The sequence below is a fragment of the Babylonia areolata genome, chromosome 24 (assembly GCF_041734735.1).
Source record: "Babylonia areolata isolate BAREFJ2019XMU chromosome 24, ASM4173473v1, whole genome shotgun sequence".
Classification (NCBI taxonomy): Eukaryota; Metazoa; Mollusca; class Gastropoda; order Neogastropoda; family Buccinidae; genus Babylonia; species Babylonia areolata.
This window is the reverse complement of record NC_134899.1, coordinates 14,794,425-14,815,378: the sequence shown is the minus strand read 5'-3', so window position 1 is coordinate 14,815,378 and position 20,954 is coordinate 14,794,425. Positions and strand designations below refer to the sequence as shown.

The following is a 20,954-nucleotide window of genomic DNA, read 5'->3' as shown; positions in this document are numbered from 1 at the left end:
AGGTGAGGAAAAAGATCAATCAGGGTATTAGCCAACGGTGTGTGTGTGTGTGTGTGTGTGTGTGTGTGTGTGTGTGTGTGCGCTCGAGGGAGGAGTGCACATTGTGTAGTACTTGTGTGCTTGTATCTGAGAGAGAGAGAGAGAGAGAGAGAGAGAGAGAGAAAGGGAGGGAGAGAGAGAGAGGAGTGGGGGTGGGGGGGGGGGGAGGGGCGAATCAAAAGATTACCATGTAGTTTGTGTCCAGATGTTTCTCAGTAATTTGTAAATCATTAGCCTTCAACGGACGGGGGTGGTAAAAAAACGCTCAGGTCTGGAAGATACGGATATCCTTGTTTAGTAAATATACCCGATTTGGTCATTCAGATGAGACGATAAACGGATGTCCTATGTGCGACATGCACTTTGCTGATGTAAGAGAACACGCCGCAACAAAAGAGTTGTTCCTTGCAAAATTCTGTTAAAAAAATCTAATTGTACTTATATAGTTAAACATATATAACTGTGGAAAAAAGGGGTAGGCGACGTCCTCTCCCCACGAGAGCAGTCCTAACTTCACACAGATAAATCTGTTGAGAAAAAAAACTAAATGCAGAACAATACAACAACCTGTAAATATGGACAATGCTCTGTCCGTCGCAGGCGTCACGTTATTTGGAATATAAAGGTTAGGAGTAGGGAGACCTATGTGGTAAATGATGTAACTAACAAACACAGTTTTCAGTTTCAGTTTCAGTAGCTCAAGGAGGCGTCACTGCGTTCGGACAAATCCATATACGCTACACCACATCTGCCAAGCAGATGCCTGACCAGCAGCGTAACCCAACGCGCTTAACAAACAGACACCTGACATTAACTAGAAAGATAAAAGATCAACAAAGCAGCTATTTCCATAACACGAACGAACAAGAAGAAAAAAATGTTTACGTGGCTTGACCGTTAATCTTAATTTTCACCCCTCCTATGGAAGCCTGTATCTTTAGCTGATGCCCGATTGGCAAGTAATCCATCACGATACCCCCCACCCCCATCCCGCTCCCTCCTTTCAACCCATTCTGACCGAGCCCCTCAGGGGGGACGGAAAGACAAGGCAAACAGGCGCCGTAATTGAAAATCAACACAGCACGTTAGCCCCGGCTTGTCCCCCTTTTCTCAAAACGGATTAAATGTGTCTGGAGCAGATGGCGGGCTGTCATCCACAGTAATGGTTGTTTGTTTATTATAATCATGCCTACACCCACGGTTTCTCCACCGATTACTCTTTTTGTTTCTGTAACGACGACCGCTCTAAGGCGTCCAGGCTTCTGTCCCGGCCAGATCCCACCACTCTCTCTCCACAACACCAAAGTTTGTGTCTCAATCAAACACACACACACACACACACACACACACACACACACAATACAACAAAAAACCCCAACTGATTAAATGGTTGTTACTGTTTTTGCAGTGGCGCTGGTTTCATGCTGGACGAAACTGTTGTCAAAACAAAATTTCAGGAAAAATCATGGCCAAAGAAAAAAAAAAGTCAATATGCATCTCCTTCTGCCAGCAGAGACAGAGCCGACTGGAGGAAAATATCAAAACATCACACACACTGAAACATACATATATGCGAAAGCGTGTACACACACTCACGCACACACAGAACGAGCGATAGAGACAAGAGAAAATTCTATATTTCGAAGATAATAGATAAGCACTGGCGTGCTTGGCGCGCGCGAGAGAGACAGAGAGAGACCGAGACAGAGAGATAGACACAGAGAATCACTGTAAACACACCTGGGCGTTCTAGGCTTTTTTTCCCATAACTTTTATTACAGCATAATCATACATGACAATTCTCCACAATGACACTTCAGACATGTAAACACTGCTTCAGCACCTGTGGCCCCCCTCACATCAATCTTTTCACCACAACCTGAACCAAATAAGTGATTGCTGTCTTACAGTGGTACGAGATGAGTCCCACTCAGGCAGAGCGTGGGGCAGGGGAGAGGGGTGGAGGACGGGGGAGTGGGGGTGGGGGAGGGGGGTGGGGGGAGGGGGAGAGAAATGGGGGAAGAGGGATGGGGGAGGGCGTCTGACTCGAGCACGTGAGAGCGAAAATAGAAAGATGTGCCGTCGGAGTGTGTGCCGGTCACTGTCAAAAGAGCAGGCAGTTTCACAAAAACATAACTTTCAATATCATAACACCAGAAAGTTTCAAATAATTACAAGCCCCATTTCATGACTTCACATGCTCAGTTATGTACTTTTCCAAACCAAGAGGGAGGCTCAGCACCTGTGTTGAAACAGAAGTGATCCATTCACTGATTTTGAATTTTGCCATTAAATTAGATTTTCTCTTCTTTGTCATTTCACAGTTAGGCTAAACACTTGTCCAGTGCAGGAGACTCACTCATGTAACATAACACAGGAAAGGTTGTCACTTCTATGGAATGTGGAGTGCGTCATTTTGAAGTTAAACGGCTGTCGGCTCGTAGACTTGAGATCGTCATTTTAATGTCACACCGACAATTTTCACTCTCTTTGAACGCGTTTCACACACACACACACATACGCACGCACACACACACTTGCACAGACATGCACAATGGCAACAGGACACACAAACATGCACACATACTCTCATAAATTGAAACCACCCTGGATTCAGTCACATTTCAGTTTATCTCAGCCCGAATCCAGCTGTGACAAGACTTGAAAACGAATGTTTTTTTTGGGGGTGTTTGTTTGTTTAGGGGAGGCTGCAGACACAGATCACCGCCTTTGCCAAACAATCTTGCTGCATAATGTGTTGAGAGGAACCGCAGAATTTCTACGTGAGAACGTTGGTGTCCCCGTTCTTTTTGTGCCGTGGAGCAGAGCCACAGTGCAGCGCCACACACTGCATCCATGCTTCTGTTTACAGATTACTATGGAAGCACAAAATTGATCTCATAAACATTCTGTAGTAAACCGTTTTTTTGTTGTTGTTTTTTTGAAGTTATGCAACGCTTAGCGGACCCATCATGACTGTGAGCTGGGTGGGCAGCATTTGAAATCGTGTAGTATGGCTGAATGAATCCGCCAGGTGTTAAGATCACGCTGGTCAGTTTTTACAGGCAACCTACAAGCTTCAGAACGAAAGCTAAGTGATTTTTCTGTGAATTTGATTAATAATTTTGTCATGGCGTTATTGTTTAATGTTTGAATTATTAGTAAATTATTGAGAGGGCTCAAAGATGATTTGTCCGTTGAATGCACGGAAAAATCGCTTATCTTTTTGTGGACAGAGTGATTTTTCTGAGTGAATGGGCTTTTGGGGGGTGTTCGTTTGTTTAGGGGAGGCTGCAGACACAGATCACCGCCTTTGCCAAACAATCTTGCTGCATAATGTGTTGAGAGGAACCGCAGAATTTCTACGTGAGAACGTTGGTGTCCCCGTTCTTTTTGTGCCGTGGAACAGAGCCACAGTGCAGCGCCACACACTGCATCCATGCTTCTGTTTACAGATTACTATGGAAGCACAAAACTGATCTCATAAACATTCTGTAGTAAACCGTTGTTTGTTTGTTTTTAATTAGGGTGTCATTTTCGCGATGGCAGCAACCTAGACACACACATACACCCACACACAAATCACATGGCTAACAGGTGGAAGGGAGAGAACTCATTCCGCTGGACCAACCAACCGACTGAACGTGAAACGCTTCGAACTTGTAAAATTGTTTCCCCGAGACAGAGTATACTATTCACTTGTGGGTCACATTTTTTCCTCCTGCTCATACATCACTCTCTCTCTCTCTCTCAAAACATTAACACTGATCAGTCTATGTGGTGCTGAGACCAATACCTAAATGCAACAAATAGTCATTTTGAGTTTGTCACCACAAAAAAGTGGGCTATGCACCACAATAAATGTTTATCGAGTCATTCATGTCACGCACACAACAACAACACACAAAGAAAACATAGAACTGTAATCAACATTTTCTATTAAATTCGGACAAAGCAGGCTGTAAAGAAAAAAAAAAATCTGATCTTCCTAAAATACCTATACCATAATTATATATGAGCTTTTCTGTTAACCCCTCTCTCCCTTCCTCTCTCTCCAGTCATTACAGCCTGTATTTCCCTCACTTGTGTCTTGCCCTTTGCCAAGTGTTTCCATGGCGACAAGATGTAGACATGCTCAGCCCAGATGTGTATGACGACAGTAAGTTCTGTCATGTATTGATCCGTCACACAGGAAACTGGTCTCTTATAAGTCTTACTTCTGTCACGACCCCCGCCCCCTCCCTTCCGCCTATGAACTTGTAGCATCAGTGGACAACGCGTACACACACACACACACACATACATGGAGCATGACTGCACACACACACACACAGCATGACTGCACACACACGCACATACACACACTGAAGTCCCTGGGACCAGTTATGTTCATGTGCAGATGTAATTCCATACGCTCCGTGTAGACTTCTCTACATTAACTGTAATTTGTTCTATACAATCATTCACATAAAAGTTGCAGAGACAGATTCACAACTCACAGAATAACAATTCTCAAGCACGTGATACACAGGCAAAATCTTAACTTTTGTACAGAAACATATTACACAGACATACACGCACGCGAAAACACGCGCAGACATACACAAAAGCACGATGTATACAAGCAGGATTTGAAAAACAACTTTTGTTCGTCACAGAAAAAACACACGCGGCCGCGCGCACAAAATACAACCAAATCCAAACCAAAACACTTATGTTTTTTACTTGATGAAGAAATTAAATTTCCACTCAAGATGAGAAATGCCTCTTTTCTCTCCACTAACAGCCTGTCTGACAGTGCATTTCATACTGTAACTTGTCTTCATACCTTTATTCTGCCAACAGATCTCGACGCGATGGTTGGAGTTGTACGTTCGAACAAAGCATCTGTCTGTTTTCAATTACAGAACGACCAACAGTCATATCTGCCAGTTATATTATATTGCGTAGGGGTCATATGTATGTGTAATGTTTGTGTCATAGGTATGTTCATAATCTATGATATATAATGTGTAAATAAATTATCACTGTTGCTGATTTCACGTAATCGGCTTCCGCTTTCGCGGAATTAGGTGCTGATACAGTGGAACAGGCAAGTTTGGAAAGGTCTTACACATAATCAGCATAATGTTGTCCATTTCGTGGAATTGGCAGCCAACTGCCCATCGCATGAAAACGGCAAAATGGTTGTTTATATATATATATATATATATGTCACTTTCACTGTTTATTCTGGCATTGTTATTCTTAGCATCGTTATTTCACCCGACTGACAGAGAATGACTGAGTGGCTCTATCAGTATCAGCCTAAGCTGTTAGTGAAAACTGAAAGCCTGACTGCACGGAACGGTGAAACCAAGTCCAACACCACCAGGGATGTCTCCATCTGCTGCAGCTGTTGACAGCCTTCTGCACGGACAGACTCAACAGACCGTGAGTGGAACACCCCCTCTCCATACTGCAGCACCAAAGAACGAGTTGAGTTTCATTTCTATTTATAAGTGGTATCACCATCGACACACACACATACAGACACCCGCGCCGGTGAAGAGCGAGCTGAGTTGGGGTGCACCAGTCATGATCAACACGCGCACACACACACACTTACATACACACACACCAGTCCCTCTCCATCTCATATCCACGTCACGTAGGTGGCCCTGTACATGTCCCTCTTGGGCGGGCTGGAGTGCACCTCAGCGCTGAAGCAAAACTGACCCCCACCCCCACCCACACCCACACCAGCACCGTCCCCGGTCTCCCGCCCCCCCTCAGGCCCCTCCCCCTCCGTGCAGCTGTCCGCGTGAGGCTGGAGGTGGTGGTGGTTGATCTCCAGCCTGAGAGTCTGGAAGGCTTCCGCCTCCTCGCAGTGCAGACACGGCGGCAACGTGCCCGAGGTCTCCGTGCAGAAGGCGGGGTTGTCGTAGATGATGGACAGCTTGTCGTAGTCCGGGGGGTTGAAGTTCTTGTGGGGGTTGGCCTCGCTGTAGGGCGGCAGCTGGGCGCCGTACGGCGGGTAGTAAATGTCGCCGTCGGCTAGCGGCGGGTGGGGCAGTCTCCGCCGCCGCTGATACATAGAAAAAAACCATATAGATGTTGTTTTATCTAAGTGATACATAGAAAAAAACAACAACACATAGATGTTGTTTTATCTTAGTGTGTGTTGAATATCTATTTGCCATTACCTGTAATAACCGTTTACCAACAAATCTTACGGTGACGTCAACCATTCTGAAAAAAACAAACAAACAAAAAACAAAAAGAAAAAGGGGGTGGGAGGGGTCGAATTCGGAAACGCATAAACCGATAACCATCACACACACACACACACACACACAAAAACAAAAAAACAACAAAAGTAAATACCATGCGAGTGCACACAAACAGCCAAAGACACAGACACAGACACAATTCATAGGTCCAGCAACAATGCAGGAATCAGCAGACTGGAGTATAAACAGTCACTGCATTCATCACAAATTGCCACGCATGTTTAAAGGAAGCATCAACGCGTGCGCACTGATCAATACACGCTACACCTTATCTGCTTTAAAGCACGGGGATCGGGTGGGAGAAGATGCGATTCCCACTCCAACAAAGACAACACAATTATTGTCACACGCAATCAAATAAAAACATAATCATTATTCTTTAATTCTAACGACCTTCCACTTTATCTTTGACGTGTAGTTTGTGTGTGTGTGTGTGTGTGTGTGTGTGTGTGTGTGTGTGTGTGTGTGTGTGTGTGTGTGTGTGTGTGTGTGTGTGTGCATGTGCGTATGTGTGTGTGTGTGTGTGTGTGTGTGTGTGTGTGTGTACGTGCGCGTGCGCTCATTATGCGTGTGAATGTGAGAAAGTGTGTGTGCGTGTGTGTGAAGAGAGGATGAGGGACACATGGAGAGAGACAGAGAGGCTGACAGAAAGGAGATAGACCGACAGATAGAAAGAGAGAGAGAGAGAGAGAGAGAGAGAGAGAGAGAGACAGACAGACAGACAGACACACAGACAGACAGACAGACGGACAGGCAAAGAGACAGACTAGCAAAGAAAGAGACGGACAGACAGACAGAGAAACAAGAAACAGACAGACAGACAGAGACAAAGAAAGAGACCGACAGACAGAGAGACAGATGAAGAGACAGACAGACAGACAAACAGGCCCAAGACGTACAGGTTTATAGAGATAGTCGTAAGTTCCCCGTCCTTCTGTCAGCTCCTGGTACTGGGACACCACACAGGCGAAACAGTAACACTGTAAAACACCAGTCACTGTTCTTAGGGTCAACACAATGCACACGTGTATACACACACACACAAGCAAACACACACACACACACACACACACCACAGGTGAAACAGTAACTCTGGACCATATCAATCACACTTTATTAGTGTCAACACACACATACATATGTATTCATGCACACGCACATAATATATACACATGCATTCTTACACTCACACATTCTTACACACACACACACGCGCGCGCGCACACACACACATATACACATGCATTCTTAAACACACACACACACGCACACATCAACACAGGTTAACATTCACACGCTGGTATGGACTCACAGACATGTACGGTTACGCATGAATACATGCGCGTGCGCGTGCACACTCGCTCATGAACACTCACTCTCACATACGCACAAGCACGTGCGCGCGCGCGCGCGCGCACACACACACACACACTATTATTTGAAAGAACATCAAGATGATGACGATGATAATGATGATGATGACAATGACGAGTATGAAGCATGCGCTCGCCCGCCAACAGCAGACTTACGTTTGCCAGAAGTCGGAAGGTGTAAAAACACAAGGCAGATATCTCCCAGCCTTTTAAAATCTGAAACACACGGAACACAGTCGCAATGAGATGACAATCCCTATAACATTTCCCCATGTCTACGACTTAATAATAAAACTAGAATAAAGCAATGTACTGAAGAAAGTCGGCTGTAACACAAATAACTGTCACATCACATCGATAAGAAAAGTCTAACACAAACTTTGTTTTTCTTTGTATGCATTCCAACCCAATTGCAAACGCAATGCATTTGTTTATCTGAATGTAATCTAAAAGACATTCAATAAAGCAACTGAAAACAACAACAAAAAACATCGATTCTGTGTGTGTGTGTGTGTTGAACTTTCAAGTCTCAGATATCATTTCTGAACCTGAACCAGACATAGATAACATAAAAAATGAAACATTTTTAGTAAATTTTAATGATCGCTAAACGTAAGATTTCTTCAGAATAATACCACTGCTGTTGATTGTATTTCCTTTTACGCAGATACATTTTAATGGAAGTACACGTAATGATTGTATTAGTAAATTAATCTTTAGCTATCACTGCTTCAAAGAACTACATAATTAGTGATGAATTATACAGTGATGTAATGCAATTTGATGGATGTCATACCAAGGCATAACACAGTTCCAAATAATTATTTACGTTGATAAAAGCGTAATATAATTATAAATAAAGGTTACCAACTGACTAAGTTGGTTTTACCCATTTCTGTGCTAATTAGACCTTGAGTGGTGATTTCGACCGTAGTCATTCGGATGAGACGATAAAGCGAGGTCTCGTGTGTTCGTTGCACACGTAAAAGAACCCAAAGCAACAAAAGAGCTGCTCCTGCTAAAATCCTGAAGAAAAATCCACTGTGATGTACGTGTGTGTGTGTGTGTGTGTGTGTGTGTGTGTGTGTGTGTGTGTGTGTGTGTGTGTGTGTGTGTGTGTGTGTGTGTGTGTGTGTGTGTGTGTGACTGAAGCCTGACATAATGAAACAGATAACTAATGATAAGCGTCTAAAGGGAGCTGTTGTAGCTCTACTCAGGTTGGCAGCCAACTGGGCAAATGACTCCGTGTTTGTAAAGCGCTTTGGGTTGGGTCTCTGGTGGAAGATAGGCGGTATACAAGTAACAATTACAACTGGGGTGGGGGGGGGGGGAAGGACTGACTTTATCGTGTGACAGGTGGACTGTGGTCAGCAGAGCTATGGCCCCCGTCTCGTATAGCACCGTCACAACCAGCGTGTACACCCAGGGTAGAAGCAACAGTTTTCTGTCCTGTAACACCCACCACACACATACCCAGATCATCACAAGGCACCCAGGGTAACACACCACACACATACCCTGATCATAACATCAGATACCCTGGATACTTCCACACACTAATCCTATCAACACACCACGTACTGTCTTAGCGCGCGCATGCAATCACACACACACACACACACACACGCGCGCGCGCACACACAGATACAAACATACTGAAACTTAAAAAGTGCATACAATCGCGAACCTGTACACACTCATAATTATATGTACAGACGTGTACACAAACATAGGCTTACACGACCACACACACACACATGAAACATACACACACGAAACACGTTGATGCACGCACATGCACATGAGCACTGTCATACATAAGTAGAAGGAGGGCTTCAGTCAGAAGGAAAAAAAGAAGTGGGTGAGAGAGAATGTGTGTGTGTGCGTGCGCGCGCGCGCGCGCAAGCGTGAGGCTGTGTGTGTGTACTTGCATGTGTATGTACGTGTGCAGTGCATGCGTGAGTGTGTGTGCGTGCGCGCTCTCGAGTAAGTGCGTGTGTGTGTGTGCGTGCGTGTGTGTGTGTGTGTTTGTGTGCATGCGCACGGGTGAGTCTGCGTGTGGGCACGTGCGTGCGTGTGTATCTGTGTGTGGTGTTTGCACTCTCCCGCGCATGCGCGTGCGTGGGTACACGCACATGTGCATGCTTGTGTGCGTGCTCAAGCGGATGAAATATGTTGTGTCCGTGTGTGCGGACTGGCTGGCTAGATGGCTGTGTGTGTGTGTGTGTGTGTGTGTGCGCGGCGCGCGTGCGTGCGTGTCTGTTGCGCCGTACCACCGGGTTCCCCTGAGGCAGTGACGTGAGTCAAGACTTCAATCAGAAACATGGCAATGCACACAGACACACACACACACAAACGGGAGCCTGGGAAAATCGAAGACGGATATGATGAAAAGATGCAGAGAGGACAGCAGGTGCAACCTTCAACGTGTTTGGTTATGTCCCTTTGTTTTCTTTCCCCCGACGAAGATAAAGGAAAAAGCGTGCGAAGGTTGGGCTGGGGGAGTTGCGAGGATGGGGTGGGGGGGTGAGGGTCATTGGAAGGGTGAGGGGCTGGGAGTTTAGGAGAGGGCGGACAGGGAAGACAGAACGAACTGAAGCACAAGAGGGGTCTTGTGGCGGCTGAGGGAGGATACACACACACACACATATATATATATATCTATATCTATCTATCTATCTCTCTCTCTCTCTCTCTATATATATATATATATATATATATCTCTCTCTCTATATATATATATATGTGTGTGTGTGTGTGTGTGTGTGTGTGTCTGTGTGTACGTGCGTGCATCTGCACACACACAAAGCACATTCACGCATGGATGCAAACATGCATGTGCACATGGACATCCAAGTGTGCACGAACAGAACATATACTCAGCTAACTCATTATTATACATACCAAAGCATGCAAACAAGTACACACACACACACACACACACACACACACACACACACACACACACGGATGTGAAAGTTTATACTGACCATGTACACCCCGGGTAGCATGATCAGAGACACGCCGATCATGACCGTGTAGACAACGAAGCCTGGGTACACAATGCCCTTGTATTCTGAAACATTGTGTTGTCATGTTGTCTTATCAGAATAATAATAATAATAATAATAATAATAATAATAATGACAACAACAACAAAACAACAACAACAATAATAATAATAGTGTGAAAAACTCCACAGACAAAAACCAAATTAATATGAAGACAGAGAAAAAAGAAGAACACACACACGCAGACGCACGTATGTACACACAAACATACACATACATACATGCACACACGCGCGCTAACACACAGACACACAGAAGGGTGTCACCGGATACTGGCGATGAGCTCTCCCTGGATTTCAACGGAGATTAAAAAAAAAAATCTGTTGTAACTGAAGTGTAATGATAACACACACACACCAATCATCGCACGAACAAAAACGGTATGTGGACAATGATTCCACCGTATACCAATCCTGATTCTCCCGACTCACCACACAACTTCCCCTTGCTCTCATACCTATTTCTTTTTTCTTAAATGATAAGATTCAAATGTGACAATCAATACTTTAACTAGATGTCTCCCATCACGATAACATTCAAATGTGGAAATTAATACATCAGCTAGATGTCTGCCAGCACCAGAATACGTAATGGGACATTAAAAAGGATTCCCACTCCACCTGTAAACTATTTGTTTTTTCTGGTTGGATTAGATCGTGATCTGGACTTGGCAGTGTCGTGAACACAGCAGTGCGGAGGACAGGCAACGATTGTATAGTAGTGATGACTCAGGCTGGGTCCTCCAAACCCAGCGCTGTTATGGTGACGCGAGAGAGTCAATAGTGTGGAATCGATAATGGCAGTGTGTGTTCTCCCTCCCTCTCTCTCTTTCACTTCAGTCATCACTCTCTCTCTCTCTCTCTAGAGTTCGCATGATTAGGGAAACTGAGGAAATATTAGTGATTGATGGTGACAGCTGCCTTGTCGGGAAACCTTTCATCTCTCTCTCTCTCTCTCTCTCTCTCCCTCTCTCGATCATTTCAGTCATGTCTATCTCTCTTCAGTTCGCGTGATTAGGGAAACAGAGGGAAATATCAGTGATTCATGACGGTAACAACTGCTCTGTTGGGAAACCTTTCATCCCTTTCTACACATGGAGGGCTCAAAAGCCTCCAGCCTCCCACCGACACCCCAGCATACACAAAACAAATAGCACGCACAAGCAAACAAAACACTCAAACAAACCACACACAGACACACGCACACACACACACACAGACACACAGACACGCGCGCGCGCACACACAGACACACACACAAGCAAGCAAGGCGATAGTTGTAAAATAAATCATCTGCAGGTTAAAAGCCCTTCCGTTTTTATATTCATAACAAGAATCACAACAAAACAAAAACAGCAGCAACAGCAGTGGATGAGAAAGTCGGAGAGGAGGATGACGACGAAGATGATTTTTAAAGGAACTGGGGCATGGCAAATAGAAAAACGAGAGCAAAAATGATTTTTACAGGAACTGGGGCATGGCAAATAGAAAAACGAGAGCAAAACTCATTCAGTATGGTCTTCAAAGCAAATGAACCGTGTGCTCCAAATCCTTCGCTCGAGCTCATCTCTCTCTCTCTCTCTCTCTCTCTCTCTCTCTCTGTGTGTGTGTGTGTGTGTGTGTGTGTGTGTGTGTGTGTGTGAGTGCGCGCGCGTACGTGCGTGAGAAAGATGAATGCATGGATGGTTTAATCATTAAAAGGCCATTGCGCCTCGTGTGTGTGTGTGTGTGTGTGTGTGTGTGTGTGTGTGTGTGTGTGTGTGTGTGTGTGTGTGTGTGTGTGTGTGTGTCTGTGTGCACGCGCAAGAGAGAGAGAGAGAGAGAGAGAGAGAGAGAGAGAGAGAGAGTGTGTGTGTGTGTTTGAGTGTGTGCACGTATATTTTGGTGTGTATGTGCGAGTGTGTGTGTGTGTGTGCAATTATGCAAACAAGTTCAGCGGCTCTGATTTAGTGAGCCAACAGACGCTTTAATTTCCCAAGGGGCAATTTCCTGATCTGAATCCTTTTTAAAGCCCAACTGTAAACCCTCCATTCAATCTGCAAGAGACCAGAAAAGTGTGCATTGTGTGTGTGTGTGTGTGTGTGTGTGTGTGTGTGTGGGTGTGTGTGTGTCTATGTGTGTGTGTGTGTGTATGTGTGTGTGTGTGTGTGTGTGTGTGTGTGTAAGTGCGTGTGTGCGCGTGCATGTAACGAAATAGGATTTGGCTAAGAGTGTTGTATTGTTATTCTTCATGCACTGAACTGGGCCGAGGGATTTCATTACACGCACATGAAACTTGCTTGCGTGTGCGCGCTCGTGTGCAAGTCACACAAATAGGAAAGAGGGACCCAGAGAGGGCAGAGGAGCAACAAGGGTGAAGGAGGGAAAGCATGTGAGAGAGAGAGAGAGAGAGAGAGAGAGAGAGAGACATACAGACACACACACACACACACACACAGCGGAAAAAAGTCATGGAAACAGTGTGGAAAAGGAAGCCAGAAAGACAGAGACAGAAACACAGATAACACACACACACACATGTGTATACACACACACACACACACACACACACATACACACACACAGAGTTGAAAGGTGACTCTCTCCTCCGAGACCTTATCCAGAAACTTTCGCTCTTCCGGTGATTGATGAACACGCGGTTTTCAATGACATTTTGGAAACAAACAAACAAACAAACAAGCGAAACAACAACAAAAACAAAGAAACAAAAAACGTTGGGTAAAGTTAATCAAGAAACAGTGGAAGGTCCAAGATGAAAATTGCGTCATATTGTGGACAGAGGCCTCAGAATTGTCGACAGACGATGGGGTGTCGCTGGCTATGGAGCCCTTCTGACTGCCTCATGCGTCCAAACACGTGGAAGTACGTATGTCTAAACAATTTTGTAAGTCAGGCATTTCAGGAATTGGGTCTTGGGCGTTTGGGGTGATTTGCATAAACGAACTTATAGCAACGCTAAGTTTACTTATCTTTAAGAATGTTCGTAACTCCACGGAAAAATCCTTATACTTCGAAAGATTCTTCTCAAAGCAAACATCGCTTTCAAGATCGTCTCATGCAACCCATTCAAGGTCATATTTCACGCTAAAGACAAGACACTGGCCGCTCTGTCATTGCCACAACCTGTTCTGCACGTGGCTCCAGTCCCACGGCCAGCGATGTAAGAGACACAAATGGAGAGAGTTGGGGTGAGATTATGCCCCCTCGAACAACGCAACCTTCACCGAACCAAGACCCTCGCCTTGTAGAACAGGACCTTATCTGAACAATTAAAGACTGCTTAAATTGACGTTCAGAGCTTTCTGCCAACAGGTGTTTTAACTCCACTTCAAGTGATAGTGTGTATCTGGAAGGAGGAATGAGAAGCAAAATATTAGTCTGCTAATATTTCCATTTGTGTGTCCAAACCTGACAAACTCTTAATTCAAGTCAAATATATAAAACAATATTAGTGTCTGCTTCAAACAATAAAACCATAAAATCTTCTTTCTGTTCATTCAGTGTCCGTCAGTTGACAAGGAAATGAAATAAAACAATAAATGAATAACTGGTACACCAATCAACAGCATGCAGTTCACTCAAAATGTGCTGTTCCTCTGATATATACATCTGTTTTCTGACTTTCGCGTTCTACCTTTTTTCAAGCAAAGGAGTGCAAGTGTGCATAAAACACTCCCAGTTATTAAAAAAAGAAGACAAAGAAAAATCGGACGTGCCATCAAACGCCCCAGCAACAACATCAACGCGACATTTTGCCATGAAGCATCAGTCCATGCCTAGAAAACGAGTCTTATTTCATGCAATAAATCAAAGAAAGAAAGAGACAGTCCCCGAAAAAACCCAAACAAATATGCAGTTTCGCATGTACAAACTCCATATAGCAGCGTATTTTACAATCCTGAGGCACTCGACAAATCGATAACAGTGATGTAAATATCCAATGGAAAAAAGCAGTGGTAGGCGGAGGAAGAAGAAGAGACAAGGAAGAAGAAAAATAAAAATAAAAGAACAAGATGAAAAAGAAGAAACAGGATTTAGTTTCGCTTTTGGACGATCATTCAAATTCCCTTAACGTGACTGTTCTACATCACGAACAGCACATGTTTTTTTTTATTTCAAAGTTTATATTTCAGAGCAATATGAAGCTTTTAAGGAGTTTTAAAGCTAGCTGAATCACGAACAGATATTGGTATGTCATGTCTGGCTGCTGTCCCACTTATTTTCTTCATCCATTTTCTGTTTCTAACCGACGTGAAGATTCTCTCAAATGGACGTTTATGCTTCGTTCAGTCACGAACAGCTATTGGCATGTCATTGTTTAATCAGTATTGATGTTTCCAGTGGTACTCAGTGTTTTACCCACTGCCAAACCACTGACGTCACCTGGCCAATAAACGAAATTACTGAAGTGGATATGTGCAACACAAATTTAAATTTCAACTGCCAGTCCCTCTGTGAACTGAACATTTACGGTTATACACCGGTCCTGTCTCTCGCAATCATGACTTCAAAACAAAAGCTTGGGGACCGTTAGGTAGGCTAACTATATTAGGTATTTATCTTCCAATCTCTAGCACTGACCCATCATCCTCTGTCTCCCTTATTGTTTTGTTTTTTTTTTCATTTTTTTTTAGGGAATAGTGCACAGATTAATAAGCTTTTAGCTAATCCAATTTACCCTCAATACAACATTTGATCATCGTTCTTTGCTCCCTCATGCACGTACACAGACAGACAGACAAACCACAGGCCTGTTATCGCAGTGTCATTGATCACATCCTGTGTCACCACGGTCTGGGTCCCCAATCGTGAAGAACACTTGCATACAACATCTGTTCACTATACTGCAATGTATTGTTATTCTGCACCCTTTCTCCCTTGTGTTCTATTGCGATTAGGCTGAAAGTCTGGCATATAATCATACGTATTCATTCTCTTTATGTCTGTCTGTCTGTCTGTCTGTATATATCTTTGCTCTCCTCCCATCTTTCTCTTGCTTTCACTGTCAGTCGAGGTCTGACTGCCGTTTTTCCATCCATAACAAAAAGAAAAAAAAAGAAGAAAAAAAGAAGTTTGTATCACTTCCTGTCAGCCATGGTCCCCAGTGTCCGGAAGGTCCTGTCCTACAGCCTAACAACCCCATTTCCCACACCCCACCCTGACCGGGATCACAAGCTGCTTCTCACACACTCAGCACAACGGGGGGCGGACGGGGCTGTAGGAGACACAATAATGGCCAGGACAGCTTTGTGTGGCGTTGGTCAGCATTTCCCCATTGTCGCTGAGACTGAGGGAAGGGCGGGGGGTGGGGTAGGGGGAACACACTGACACGGGTCCCTATCAGGTCACTTTGATTATGGGCTTATGCCCCTCGCTTGAAACGACGTCGTTGCGGTATGAGAACAGCGATTTCTGAGTAGCTGGGTCAGTTTCTTTTTTCTCCATTAAAATCTCACTTTCAAACGTAAATTTGGGTGAAAGATTTCACTGCACTGCTTCATGAAAGACAAAAATGGTGTTTTTCTAGTTTTCATTCAGTAATATACAGACAGCCCAAATTAAAAAGTTTTACAAATACGAGTCTTTTCATTTATTCATTTATTTCAATCAAAAGGAACTTCAAAATTTGTACGAACCTCCAAGTCACCACAAGCTTCTGTCTCCAGTGCACGCTCATTGCCAGTTTCTTTGATCCATTTCTCTGTCATGACTGGGTTTTCTTTTGTCTCCTCCTCGGTCTGCTTTCATTTCTTTTCTTATTATTTCCCAGATTCATGATTTAGGGGCAAAGTCATAGCATTCAAATCACGTACAATTGTCTCATAAACAGCAACTTCATTTATTCCTTGTTTCATATTCCTTATCTTCGTCTCAGTTATTTTCCTACTTGTGGGTAGTGTTCTTTCTCCATCACCTCCCCCGTGTGTGTGTGCGCGTGCGCGTGTGTGTGTGTGTGTGTGTGAGTACACACGCGTGTGTGTGTGAAAGTGCCGTTTTATCAGAGCTCCCTCATAAGACATCTCCCAGACACAGACCGTTCGTTTCAGGACAAAACATACAGTTCAGGACCAAGGACACCCACAGGCTAAACGCCAACAGACTTTCCCCTGTAGCTGCCCGGAAATAGAAAAAAACCAACAAATACCAGCATGGGCCGCGGAGTTTGAGAAGGAGGAGAGGAACTGAGACGGGTGAACGAGTGGGTCGGTGGGGAGCACAGCTATCGTCTGTGGATCAATTCTGACAGGACGTGACGTTGGGGTCGTGACCTGCATACGATTCACGTGCTTCCCGGAGAATCACTCCTCTTCTCGGCAAAGGGACAGGAAAAAAAAAGAAAAAAAGAGCAAAACGGTACAGACAGACTTCCAGCCGTTCACAGCGCCTCTGCTTTCTGGAACTTACGTCTCTGTCTTTGCTGACTTTTGGGAACTTGACACACAGAGGAACCGTCCTATCAGAGATAAAACTGCGGTACTTTTTATTCAGTTGTTATCTATTCAACACACACACACACACACACACACACACACACAACTCACCCACTGCAGTTTCTATCTCCCCAAGCGCCAGGTAGCGGAACACGTAGAAGGACACGCACACCACGGAGATCACCTGTAACAGTCAACACACCTGTCATCATCACTGCATTTGTTCAACCGCCACTCACACGTCGGGTGTCAAAGGAGGGACACTGGGAAATAAGTATGAAACGGATACCAAGAAGTATTTTAATATACTATGCGTTCGGGTGCGCGCGCAGGTGTGTGTGTGTGTTGTCCACAGACTGGCAAAGAAAATGGCTGGGTCAAAAAAAAAAAAAAAAAAAAGAAAGAAAGGAGCGACTGACAGGAAGAGGGAGACAGAGTGAGTGCCAGGTGGGAGATGGGTCTCTGATGTAGTATGTCTGAGAGAGAGAGAGAGAGAGAGAGAGAGAGAGAGAGAAAGAGAGAGAGAGAGAGAGGGAGAGGGAGGAGAGGAGAAGACAACAAAAGCAGCATATGTAGCAAAATACGAAACAAAGCAGCAACGTTATTAAAAAGCTCTGTCAGGTATAACAGCGGCTGCATGAGCTGGAAAAAATGGAATGCCAATTCTAGCGAAACACACCATGAAATAGACATATGTGTCAACCAGTCGCTTTGAAAAACCACGAGAGACATCGCTTTGGTCGACATACAGCCTCCACCCTCCTCACTGCATTACCTCACTGACTGTTGCTGATGAGTATGCTCATATGTGAAGGACTGATGCCTGTGACAGAGCTGACAGGTCAGGATGTCAGTCACCATCCTCTATTTGGACGTCTTCCTATTGGGACTGCATTACTTTTGTTCAATAAAATCGATTACACCATTTGTACATTCACACGAGTTAGTCAACTTAGTCATTAGTCGCTGCACTTTCAATTTATGGCACACTGATATCATGTCACCATGGTACAGCAGTCAATGGCTTAGTTAATACAGGAATATCATTTTCAGACGGAATTATAATTTTGTGTGTCCTGATTGATAACCGTTCACTAGCTATGTATCCCAGTCTCTGTTACAACACGCCATTGCGCTATTTTTGAAATATTTTTTTTTTTATTGTCTTATATGATAACAATCCTCTGGTACATTTGGCAGGGAAGAAGAAGAAGAAGAAGAAGAAGAAGAAGAGAGAGAGAATTTATTCAAGAAAGGCCATGGCCCCTTTTGAAGGGGTAAGGTGAACATTTTCGTTTTGATGAATCTATAAAAAAAATCATAGTAAATAGTTTGAACAAACAAATGAAACTGGGTTGCAAACAACTAAGCGCACATTAAGGGACGTATTTTGAAGGATTTATGTAAGTATAAAGCAAACTGCCTTTAAACATTTTCTTGAGTTGATATGCAAGCATTCAGATTTTTTATGAGAGAGAGAGAGAGCGAGCGAGCGAGCGAGCGAGAGAGAGAGAGAGAGAGAGAGAGAGAGAGAGAGAGAGAGAGAGAGAGCAAGCATGAAGATGGAATCAAACCTGATCTGTTTCAGGGAATCAACGGGGTTGGCTACACATGCCAGTAAACGAACGTTTCTTTAAAGCAGGCCCTTGGCCAACCCATACCAAAATAACCAGGTGCTGAGGTAGCCAAGATCTTGACAGAAAAAAACCCTCCACCTTCTCGCCCAAGCTCTTTCTCTTTCATCGATCAAAATCAAACTGCGGTTGGCCTAAATACGCTGATAAACGTCTCACCTCTTTCTACAGCTGAACTTCTTTTCACTAAAACAGATTCGGTTTGTATCCGCATTCATCTTTCAACTCTCCTTCCCGCTTCTCTCTCTGTGGGTGTGTGTGGGGTGCGTAGGTGGAAAGGTAGATGAGTGTTATGTTTCTTTTCAATTGATGTGTGTGTGTGTGTGTGTGTGTGTGTGTGTGTGTGAGGGTGCGTGCGTGCGTGCGCGCTTATATATTTGTGTATTGTTCACAGTTTGGCAGAGCCAAGAGCTGAGTCAACAAACATGAGTGGGGACGTTGGGGGAGTCAGCGTCTGAGTGTCTGGCTGCACCCATCGTGCGGGCAGTGAATACTTGTCGGCGTCATGGAGACAGCCTTTTGCTGATAACACCGTGAAAATTCCGGACCTTGGCGGCGATTAGTGTTTGTGTGTGTGTTCGTGTGTGTGTGTGTGTGTGTGTGTGTGTGTGTGTGTGTGTGTGTGTGTTGAGCACGCGTGCGCACGTGTGTGTATGTGTGATGAGGGATAAGAAGAGGTAAGAGTGAGAGGGAGGGAGAGATAAGCGAAAATGATAAAAAAAGGACAATGAGGGAAGAGAGAAAGAGAGACAGAGAGAGACAGATTCAGAGAGAGAATGCTATAGAGAAAGTGAGAAAGGGAGAAAGGGAGGGATACAGAGGGACGCACACATAAACACACAGAACGAAGACTCACCAAGGAATAGTAGGCACACACAGCACTGCCCGTCCGGGTGTTATTCCAACACAGGAAGCTGGAGATGATGGCCATGGTCACACGGTAACGACGACAACTCCTCCACTGTATCCTACACACTCCCACAAACCCGCACAACTCTACACGGCACCGTGGGACGTCATGGGGACAAATTGTCTCCTCAAATCCGGGGTGGCCAGATTAGTAGTGGGGTGGGCTGACGGTCACTCAGGGGTGAACTCGCTTTGTCCAATTAAGCCAAACCCCGTGACAAGACACCCAAACCTCCTCCTCTGTGTGTGTGTGTGTGTGTGTGTGGCCCCGGTGGGAGCTTCAGATGCTGCGTAGTAACCGTTTCCGTTCTGTGCTTTGCGTAGGCTGTTGCTTTTTAAAGACGAACAGGAGAAAAAAAGAAGAAGAAAAAAAAATAAAGATGAAGATCCACTTTGTCTTTTGTGCAAAGCAGCAGACACAAAAGACACGACCGTGCTGTCAGGGCAAGAAAAGCAAGCCAGCCGTACAAAGACACAAGAAAGAAAGAAAGAGGTGGGGAGAAAAAAAATCAATGCCGAGGAAAAGTTAGCTGTGTTTTGCAAGCGCAAAACGGGTGCCGTTATCACGAGCAAGGCTTTGACGTCAACCTTGTTCTTTCAGGCTTTAACCGGGTGTCTTCTTCTTCCCTAGCTGTCGTCGATCTGTGGCGGGGTGAATCATTACGAGAGGCAGGAGTGGTAGTGGAAGGAAACGGGTGTATGCAGATTTTTACAGTCGTGACGTCACAGCACGCGCAGTCTACTGTTATCGTTGGACGAACTGCTGGCCTTCAGACCTGTCCTCCACTACCTGTCGTGTTCCTCCCCACCCCTTTAACTTATTGTGTTCCGGGTGGGAGCGAGGTGTCGTGTTCCATTGCAATCAGCCGGCAGCCTGTGTAGTGCGTTTGGAATTAATGAGCGACGTCCATTATCCTCTGCACCGTGCAGGTGGGTCCACCCCTTGGTGAGTCAACGCACACGGCAGACCACAGTGGAGCTTTTTAATTGATTACCCGCCAGGTATAGCCTGGGCGTTGTTTTACCTGGGGACTTTTATACTGGACTGTATTACTGGGACTTTTTTTTTGGTATTTTTTTTTTTTACCACCACAACACATCAGCTAAACTGGAAGAGAGTCTGAAAAGAAACCCAAAGGGAGAAAACAAAGCACAGAACGTGACAGAGGCGGTGACGACCAAAATGACAGTGGGCACACGGGCACCTGATGACATCCGGGCTTCCG

At 44.8% G+C, this 20,954-nt stretch overlaps 1 protein-coding gene across 3 annotated transcripts in view; it reads right to left on the bottom strand.

Annotated features, from left to right (window-relative positions):
• Positions 1-3,299: 3,299 nt before the first annotated feature.
• The window catches only part of LOC143298801 (uncharacterized), a 37,970-nt gene continuing 20,315 nt past the window's right edge, over positions 3,300-20,954 (bottom strand). For all 3 annotated transcript variants that reach the window (XM_076611768.1, XM_076611770.1, XM_076611769.1), the window contains exons 2-8: positions 19,676-20,954; positions 17,297-17,369; positions 10,675-10,760; positions 9,026-9,133; positions 7,841-7,900; positions 7,211-7,291; positions 3,300-6,106 (exon numbers count right to left, since the gene is read on the bottom strand). The exon at positions 19,676-20,954 is cut by the window's right edge and continues 70 nt beyond it. In XM_076611768.1, coding sequence (XP_076467883.1) covers positions 5,675-6,106; positions 7,211-7,291; positions 7,841-7,900; positions 9,026-9,133; positions 10,675-10,760; positions 17,297-17,369; positions 19,676-19,750 — 915 coding nt within the window. In that variant the 5' untranslated portion in view covers positions 19,751-20,954 and the 3' untranslated portion in view covers positions 3,300-5,674. The remainder of the gene's footprint in view (positions 6,107-7,210; positions 7,292-7,840; positions 7,901-9,025; positions 9,134-10,674; positions 10,761-17,296; positions 17,370-19,675) is intronic.